At 47.6% G+C, this 10,000-nt stretch overlaps 1 protein-coding gene across 6 annotated transcripts in view; it reads right to left on the bottom strand.

Annotated features, from left to right (window-relative positions):
• The window catches only part of LOC113830504 (protein numb), a 177,743-nt gene that overhangs the window by 56,498 nt on the left and 111,245 nt on the right, over positions 1–10,000 (bottom strand). For 3 of the 6 annotated variants that reach the window (XM_070124097.1, XM_070124105.1, XM_070124112.1), the window contains exon 2: positions 1,986–2,662. The exons of the other annotated variants lie outside the window; for them this stretch is intronic. In XM_070124097.1, coding sequence (XP_069980198.1) covers positions 1,986–2,228 — 243 coding nt within the window. In that variant the 5' untranslated portion in view covers positions 2,229–2,662. The remainder of the gene's footprint in view (positions 1–1,985; positions 2,663–10,000) is intronic. 6 annotated transcript variants of the gene reach the window in all.

Below are 10,000 nucleotides of genomic sequence, written 5' to 3'. Positions count from 1 at the left end.
ATAATAATAATAATAATAATAATAATAATAATAATAATAATAATAAAAATAAAACATAATATAAACAATAAAGATAATAGAAATAATTATGAAATAAAATAAAACAATAATAATAAAACACAACAATGATAATACCAACAATAACAATCAAAACTATCACTGTCATCATTATCATTACCATAACAACAACACAAACAACATCAACTTAACCAAAAGGCAAAGAGAAGAAAAGCCAACTGATGCTCAAGGGAAGGAAAAGAAACGAAGGGGAAGGAGTGCGAAGGTGAGCTCCTCTCGCAACGCGCACGAGTACACAACAAACGGTTGCCATGACAACCACCCGAGCGCGTCCGTCGCCCATGTGCTCGTCGTGTGTTCCTCGTAAAGGGGCTGGCGTGTGCTTAAGGTGAAGGTTAAGGGGGCGCCCACCATTTCGAGACCTAAAGGGGAGTCCTTTTAATTCCTGTAGACGCTGTAGATTGACTGTCGTTTGGGAAGAGGGATGGCTCAGGGCAGAGGAGAGATGGAAGGATAGGGAAGGATAAGGCGAGAAGGTTGACTGAGAGTGAGGAATCGGGGGAAAGGAGGAAGGAAAGAGAGGGAGAGAGAGGGTGAGACGATGGATAAATCAAGGAGGGGGGGGTAGAGAAATACGCGATAAATGGAGAAGAACGGACACAAATATTTTGGAAAGAGCATGTGAGGTAAAAAGGAACAATATCCAAATGAACAAATAAAAAAATACATTCTACCCACAAAGAAACAAGGATTGACAAAGATGCAAGGGAAACAGAAAGATGAGAAGAAATCAAGAAATACACAAATTAAAGAAGACTATAGCTAACAGCTGCTAATACAAAGCTAACAAATAATCTCTAAAAGCTACGACGTCACCATGTGAAATATCACTAACAATCTGACAGAAACAAACACTTAAATCTAAACAAACCAAAAAACAGCAAACAACTCGCATCTTATATCTAAAACAAATCGACTTACTCAACTCTCATTGTACCATGTCAAAGAAAAAATCCACACAGAGTACTGACAAGCGCTGAACAACAAACAAATAAAAACAACGCAAGAAGGAACCCAGAGACTTACCTCAAAAACGGAAAACGGGTTCCTCTCGCGACGAAAACATTGAAAAAGACCTACCTGGCAATTTCGCTGCAAAGCCTTCATGCTTACTAATTTGTTTTTCTCTGTTCGTCGGGCTATTCAGTCACTGCATTCTCTGTCTCTCATTCTCTCTGTATGTGTGTGAGTGTGAGTGTGTGTGTGTGTGTGTGTGTGTGTGTGTGTGTGTGTGTGTGTGTGTGTGTGTGTGTGTGTGTGTGTGTGTGTGTGTGTGTGTGTGTGTGTGTTTATGTGTATGTGTGTGTGTTTATGTGTATGTGTATATATATATATATATATATATATATATATATATATATATATATATATATGTGTGTGCGTGTGTGTGTGTGTGTCTGTGTGTGTGTGTGTGTGTCTGTCTGTGTGTGTGTGTGTGTGTGTGTGTATATATATATATATATATATATATATATATATATATATATATATATATATATATATATATATTATATATAATCACACATTCACTCATACTCATTCTTCACTCCACTCGTGTCTCTCTCTCCTTTCCCTAGCTTTCACTCCTTTCTCCCACCCCTTCCCTTGTTCATTCCTATGTACACAGCGAGACATGCACAAGCAGCTACGCGTACACAAGGTTTCCCTCGCGCATACAAACCGCGTACCTGCGTCCACACACACAAAAGAAAAAAAAATACACTAAAAATAAGCGCCTAACAACAGAGTAAGTGTTTGTTGTTTGTCTATCCAATTCACATTCGTTTATTCGTCTACCTACATATCTATGAGACCTGATTTTTGTGTCTTTGTCTAAACAGAGATCTGCTCTTCCCAACGAGCTCTGGCGGGCGCGCAGAGCCCCGACGAGCGCCATCGGGTCGTACCTTGGGTGCCTGCGCGGGGTCTCTGCCGTCGGCCTGTGCGTGGTCCTCCTGGTTCTCCTTGTTGTCATCCTTCTCCAGCTGCCTCTGCTTCTTCTTCTTGCGCAGGGATTTCCTGATGGAGGCGCGAGCGTAGTGCGCGGGCCCCCCGCCCGCGCCATGGGCGTGGGCGGCGGCAGCGCGGGCGTGGGCAGCGCGCTGATGATCCCCGAGGGGCTCGTGCTGATGGGAGGCGTTGGCACCCATCCTTGGCACCTAGTTTCAGACCACGCCCTCAATGCTCATACAACGCTCACTGCCCGAAAGTTCCTTCCCAGCCTTTTCTACGCCGAGCGACACGCGAGAGCCGTCCTCTCGCACGGCGGAACGGGCGCTCTCGCACGCGGGCCTCTCCCGCCTCTCCCGCAACACATACACACGACCCCGCCGAAGGAGAATCGAAACGACGCCTCGCTTCCGAAACACTGGCCTTCCTCAGGAGGAAGCCTCGGGCTCGCAACGCACTCCGAGAACACTTCGCACGCTTCACACTGCACACTGTCCCTCCTGCAGCGGGCGTGTCAGGAATACTCCATGGGAGTGAGGAGTGTGAGCTTCTCTCGCCCACTCACATGTGCACGGCGAAGACGGCGGTCATTCGAGCTGTCGCTGTGAGTTTTTTTTCCTTGTTATCTTAAATCCTGTTCAAAATTTGGAAAAGAAAATTGTTAAGAATAACACGGTCGGCTTTGTTTAGACTGATAACAAGGCATAAAAAATACAGATAAAACTCTAGATTTGTACTCTCTTGCTTCTCCTTCCACTTCTTCTTGGTTTATTACAACTTTTTTTTTACTGTTTATATACTCTTTTCTTTCTCACCCTTCTCCCTCCCTCTCCCTCTTTAATTCTTACTCATTGATGCACATCCCTGTATCCGTGGTTGCGGTCACACTGACACAATTAGAAAGGAAAATAACAAGATGCGAAAATTATGGAGAGAAAGGGAAGAAGGGAGAGTGGGATGGAGAGAGGGAGAGAGGGAAGGGGGAGGAGAAGGAAAAAGAGAAAGAGAGAGAGAAAGAGAAAGAGAGAGAGAGGAGGAGGAGGAAAGGAAAGAAGAGATAAAACGAAGGAGATAAAATGAAACATATGAGAGAATATAACAGAAAGGAGAATAAAGAAAGAAAATAGGAAGAGTGGCGAGAATAAAGAAAATGAAAAATAAATAAGAAACGTGTAAGTGGAAAGGAGACAAGATCTGCGAAAGCTAACAGAAGAAAAAAAAAGAAATGAGAAAAGCGAATGGAGAAAGAACGAAGAACGAAAGAGCACCGCCATAAAAAGAAACGAAAAAGAAAAGAAACGAAAGCGAAGAAAAATCAAGAGATAAAAGAAAAGAAGAATCAAGAGAGAAAAGAGAAGAACCCTTTTTGTAAACAATAAAAAGTAAAAAAACAAACAAACAAACACAAGGGTGTCCGAAGGGTAGTACTTTCAGCTTAACCTTGAAGCCGTCTAACCCCTTCCACCCCCGCCCCCCCAACCCCCCTCCCCCCTCACCCACCACTCCACGAAGCCAGAAAACAATACGATGCCTTCCATGTGCTGCGCCTGTGTAAGTGTATGTAAGTGCGCCGTGCATGTGCGTGTGCCCGTGTGCTTGTTTCGAGCGTCTCTTCGCCTGTGTAAGTGTATGTAAGTGCGCCGTGCATGTGCGTGTGCCCGTGTGCTTGTTTCGAGCGTCTCTTCGCCTGTGTAAGTGTATGTAAGTGCGCCGTGCATGTGCGTGTGCCCGTGTGCTTGTTTCGAGCGTCTCTTCGCCTGTGTAAGTGTATGTAAGTGCGCCGTGCATGTACGTGTGTCCGTGTGCGTGTTTCGAGCATCCTTTCGCGCATGAATACACCCGCACACTTTTGTAAACACGCTACGCAAGGTCAAAGAAAAGCCTCCCCTTGACCCTGACGCTATAAAATGCATCCCCATGCGAGGTCTATATCGGTCCTTATATTGACCTTGTCTGCATCTTGCCATTCCCGAGAGGCACATGTGAGGGTACCCGCGCGTGCGTGCGTGTGCGCGCCGAGAACAAGAGCGCGGGGTGTCAGGTGACGCCGGGACGTGAGACACAAAAGATCCTTGACAGCTTCTTCCTCATCGCCGCCAGCGCCGACCTGTCACGTGCGTCGCCATTCATCGGCATTGGTCTCGTCGGGGCGCGGCTGACGAACGCGAAGACGACTAAAAATACCCGAGGGATGATGGGGCCTTTCTGTCTTAATCTTGCGTGTGTGTGTGTACGTTTGTGTGTGTGTGTGTGTATAATAGAGAGAGAGAGAGAGAGAGAGAGAGAGAGAGAGAGAGAGAGAGAGAGAGAGAGAGAGAGAGAGAGAGAGAGAGAGAGAGAGAGTGTGTGTGTGTGTTTGTGTGTGTGTGTGTGTGTGTGTGTGTGTGTGTGTGTGTGTGTGTGTGTGTAAGTGTGAGTGTGTGTGTGAGTATGTGTCTGTTACGTGTGCAGTATGCATGGATTCATGCATGGATGTATGAATGCATTTACACGTATAACGAGTATCTACATGCATGTATGTACAAACGTATATGTGCATGCATATATGTACGTAAATATGTATTTCCATTCTTTCGAGTGCATCACTCTCAATTTTTCAACAGGAGATGAAAACAAAAAGAATCGACAGAGAAAAAGAGACAGAGACGAAGGGACAAGAGGAAATATAAGGAAGAGGAAAGCGACGAAATGAAAACAAAGATGAAAAAGGAGACGAAAAAGGAGACAAAAACAAAGAAAAAATCGACTGAGACAGGGACGAAGGGACGAGAGGAAGTATAAGGGAGAAGGAAGCGACGAAATGAAAACAAAGATGAAAAAGGAGACGAAAAAGGATATAAAAAAACAAAGAAAAAAATCGACAAAGACAGGAACGAAGGGACGAGAGGATGTATAAGGGAGAGGGAAGCGACGAAATGAAAACAGAGAAAAAAATCGACAAAGAGACAGCAAAGAAGGGACGAGAGGAAGTATAAGGGAGAGGGAAGCGACGAAATGAAAACAAAGATGAAAAAGGAGATGAAAACAAAGAAAAAAATCGACAGAGACAGGAACGAAGGGACGAGAGGATGTACAAGGGAGAGGGAAGCGACGAAATGAAAACAAAGATGAAAAAGGAGACGAAAAAGGATATAAAAACAAAGAAAAAAATCGACAGAGACAGGAACGAAGGGACGAGAGGATGTATAAGGGAGAGGGAAGCGACGAAATGAAAACAAAGATGAAAAAGGATATGGAAACAAAAGAAAAAAATCGACAGAAACAGGAACGAAGGCACGAGAGGAAGTATACGGGAGAGGGAACCGACGAAATAAAAAAACAAAGATTAAAAATGAGACGAAAACAAAGAAAAGAAAATCGAAAAGAGACAGCAAAGAAGGGACGAGAGGATGTATAAGGGAGAGGGAAGCGACAGTGAGTAACTTTCGCAGATCAATAACGCAAACGTAACGTGACGTGACCGCTCAAGGCCCCCGTCACGCCGCTGTTACGGTGGCGTCACGGGCCGTCATTCAGAGCACATGCGGCGCGAGGAGGGAAGGAGGGAAGGAGGGAAGGAGGGAAATAAGAAGAAAGGAAATAAGGAAAGAATAAAGGAGGAAGAAGGAGGAGGAGGGAGGGAGGGAGGGAGGGGAGGGAGGGAGGGAGGGAGGGGAGGAGGGAGAGAGAGAGAGAGAGAGAGAGAGAGAGAGAGAGAGAGAGAGAGAGAGAGAGAGAGAGAGAGAGAGAGAGAGAGAGAGAGAGAGAGAGAGAGAGAGAGAGAGAAAATAAGGCAGGCAGCCATCACCACCATCGCCCATAAAAATCTTCCTATCTGCAGTCAACACACAATGCTTCACACATCCATACTCCTGACTACGTCACGCACCCGCTCGCACGTGTGTCTTTGCCTGTAGTCTTCCTCTCTCTCTCGCTCCTCTCTGCCTGTTCACCCCTCCTCCTTCCCTCCCCGTCCACCCCTCCTGCTTCCTTCCCTCCCTCTCTCCTTCCGTCCGTCGCCCTTCTCTCTCTCTCTCTCTCTCTCTCTCTCTCTCTCTCTCTCTCTCGTTCTCTCTCTCTCTCTCTCTCTCTCTCTCTCTCTCTCTCTCTCGCAAACACACGCTTAACCCCCTTCCCTCTATCTCTTATCAACCTCTAGAACAAACACACTCACTCACCTGACTCATCCCCCACCCCCTCCACCCCTACTGGTGACTCACAACCTATGAGTACGTCCCTGTAGTCACTAGCCCTCCCCCTCCCACCCCCCCCCCTCCTACATTAAGCTACCTTTAGACTCCGATAACACGATAACATTTCGTAAAGATTTCGTATCTTTCTTCATGGCCTAATATTCTCTTTTTTCGCGTCTTAATTTCGCGTAATACCATCGCTGAAATTATCTTAATTAACCCCCTTCTCCATTTCTTCAGTTATTACTCTCGCAATTCTACCATATCTTTGCCATCACCAATTCCCCTCCCTCGACACCTATTTATTTGCTATCATAATGTGTCTCTTCATGATAACCTTTTAATCTGCATACCTAATCTAACCCTACAGTAATCAATATCAGTATATATAATTACTTTCAACTTGTAGCTATCAAATTCCATATCACAGTCCATCTACTACAACTACTGATAAGAGTTGCAATGCGCTTACGTCATTCGAATGTTGCAAGCGGCGTCCACATTATTCCTGGACATTATATTCACTGTTATCCCTTTCACCGTTGCCAAAGTCTTCCCAAAAACCACTCTTTACCAGTTGGCACAATCACCAGAATCTCCCTTTACAACAATCATTATCATTATCATCCTCACCATCCTTCCCCTCCTCCTCCTAATCATCACATCACCATCACCATCTTACTCCTCCTCCTCATCATCATCATGACCATCACCATCCTCCTCCTCCTCTTCATCATCATCCTCACCACCCCCATCATTCTCTTCATCATCATCACCATCCTTCCTATCCTCCTCCTCCTCATTATCATCACCATCACCATCCTCCTCTTCCTCACCACCACCACCATCATTCTCTACAGCGCACCCAGCCCCATTCCCCCGTGACATCAGCTGGTCCAAGTGGTCACCTGGACAGGATCCCCGCCTCCCCCCCACCCCCCCACCACAAGAGCTGACTCACCCCCGCCCACATGGGAAAATAACCCGGACATAACGATGGGTCCATGGGGGTGATCCGCTATCCATCATTGTTCTCCTTCCCTCTTTCGCGAACGAGACACAGACAAGAGACGGACAAGAGACGCCGGTGGATTACCCCTCCCCCCCTTCCCAGCTGATCTCCGGGGATGACGTCACGTCTAATTTTAGCCTGTTGGTATTAAAACGCGCTGATAAGCATACGCCTTTCGAGGTAGACTGGGGCCTTGGATAAACTGGGGATACACCGCTGACTCTCGGGCCTCTGACACGGAATGTTGATAAAACAGGTTGGCTGTGGGAATAGCAACGGAGATAATGTCGAAAAAAGAAACATTACCAACGGCATATACGAATATATAAATCTTTAACTATACGGAATGTGACAAAAGACACCCGCGACCCCCACTCTCAAGCAACCTTGACAATAACAAAATTCTCGTCATAAAACACAACCCTTCCTCTGCTCCCCCCCCTCCATCATCCCCCCCACCCCCGTTGCTCTTACGTCATCATTGATTGAGACATTCCATTGTCCCCTTCTTAACCCCCCTCCCTCCCCTCCCCCCGGACCGGCAAGGGCTGGCGGAGGGAGGGGTACGGAAGGGGGGAGGGGAGGAGGGTGGGGGCACGGATGGGGGGAGGGGAGGAGGGTCGGGGCACGGAAGGGGGGAGGGGAGGAGGGTGGGGGCTGAAAGGGGGAGGAGGAGGGTGGGGGCACGGAAGGGGGGAGGGGTGAGGTGGGGGCACGGATGGGGGAGGAGGGAGGAGGGTGGGGGCACGGAGGGGGGAGGGAGGAGGGTGGGGAGAGGGGGGAGGGTAAAGTAATGGAGGAGGGGGAGGAGGGTGGGGGCACGAAAGGGGGAGGGGAGGAGGGTGGGGGGTACAGATGGGGGAGGGGGAGGGGAGGGTGGGGCACGGATGGGGGGAGGGGAGGAGGGTGGGGCACGAAAGGGGGAGGGGAGGAGGGTGGGGTACGGAAGGGAGGAGGGGGAGGAGAATGGGGGCATGAAAGGGGGAGGAGGAGTGGTGGGGGTACGGAGGGGGGAGGGGAGTGAGGGTGTAATGGATGGGGGAGGGGAGAGTGGGTGGGGGGAAAGGGGGGAGGAGGGTGGGGGCACGGAAGGGGGAGGGGAGGTGAGGAGAGGAACATACGGCCCAGAGAAGAATGTTTAAACATCAAACATCTTATCTCGGACATTCCTTAACGGCAACGATTATTCAGACAAAAAATCTTCCTGCCACGATCCTAAAAAAAAAACGAAAACAAAACTCGAAAACGAAAAACGAGAAGCAGAAGAAAAACAAAAGAAGAAAATAAACAAAGCAGAATAACTAAACAAGCTTTACGGATGCCAGAAAAAGGAACAGCAATCGATAGGAAAACAAGGCAATGAAAAAATACAAAATACAATAAAAATAAAACCGTCTCCCATCGAAGCAGCGTAAATACGAGAGAGAAAATTACGAAAGGAACAATGAGACAAGACAAAACAGAAGATGATACAATAAAGAGCAAGAAAATGTAGTAGAAAAATGAGTGAAGGACAGATGGGATGAAGAGGAGGAGGGGCGAAGGAAGGGGAGAGGGAAAGGGTAAAGAAGGGAGCGGAAGGAAGGGAAGAGAGGAAAGAGGAAGAGTGGAAGGGAGGGAATGGAAGGAAGGGAAGAGGGGAAGGGAGGGAGTGGAGGGAAGGGAAGAAGGAAAAGGAGGAAGTGGAAAAAAAAGAAAGAGAATAAAGAGGAAAAGGGGAAGTAAGGAAGATGATAAGAGAATGAAAGAAATGTGATGATGAGGGAGAAGGGAGGGGGGGGGGTAGGGTAGAGTACGACCCCCCTGAACGTGAGGCGACGACTGGTAAGGTCGTGAATAATTCAATATTCGGCTGCGGTGCCATAGGAGGAGGCGAGGGGGGAGGGGGAGGGGACTAGTGGGTCCAGGGGGGGTGGGGGTGTACGAGGTTGGGGGGGTGTACGAGGTTTGAGGGGGGGGGGGGTTGTTGCGTGTTGCCGCAGCGCTGGTTCTCTAGTGAATAAGGGTGCGGTGGCTGGGCCCCGAGTCTCCGAAACACTTTTAAAAATGGCGCTAAACACTTTTTAAAAATGGCGCTACGATCGACTTCATAGGAAACCTTGAGAGTTAAAATGCAATGTCCACTTCAAGTCGTGAGGCTAAATGAAGGCAATGATGAACAGATGACATGATGATTTCATGTAAAAAAAACGACCCAATCGTCAATCAAAAGCATAAAACAAAACAAAAAATAAATAAATAAATAAATAAAAAATAAAAATAAAAAGACAAAACTTATATAATAAAACGTATGAAAGAAGAACCCACAAAGCATTAATCGTATAATAATAAACAATCTTTCTTCTAAACCATAAAACACGAAACAAAACAAACACAAAAAGAAAAAAAAAACAGAAAAATGAACAAGAAAAAAGGAAAAGAACAGCGCCACCCTGCACAGAACCCAAGCCAGTCCCCGCCGATCTGCACTATCACATTACTGCCGCGAACCCGGTGCCTGACAGCGAGCGAATAGCCCCCTCTTCCCCCCCACATCTCCCCCTCCCCCACCACACCCCCTAACTCCCTCCACCCACCCAAGCTCCCAGCGCTCTCCCGTTCCCCTCCCCTCCCTTCCCCAACCATAACTATACCCCAACCCCCCTCAAGCCCTCCCCCAACCTCTCCAACAACCCTAGCCTCCTCAGCCCTCCTCCCTCCTCCCTATATCCCTCAACCCCTCACCCATCCTCCCTCCTCCACCCTCCCCTCCCTCCCTCCTCCCTATATCCCTCAACCCCTCCCTCCC

Source organism: Penaeus vannamei, chromosome 1 (genome assembly GCF_042767895.1).
Source record: "Penaeus vannamei isolate JL-2024 chromosome 1, ASM4276789v1, whole genome shotgun sequence".
In the NCBI taxonomy this organism is placed as follows: Eukaryota; Metazoa; Arthropoda; class Malacostraca; order Decapoda; family Penaeidae; genus Penaeus; species Penaeus vannamei.
The sequence above is the reverse complement of the archived record's forward strand: the minus strand, read 5'-3'. Positions and strand labels throughout refer to the sequence as shown.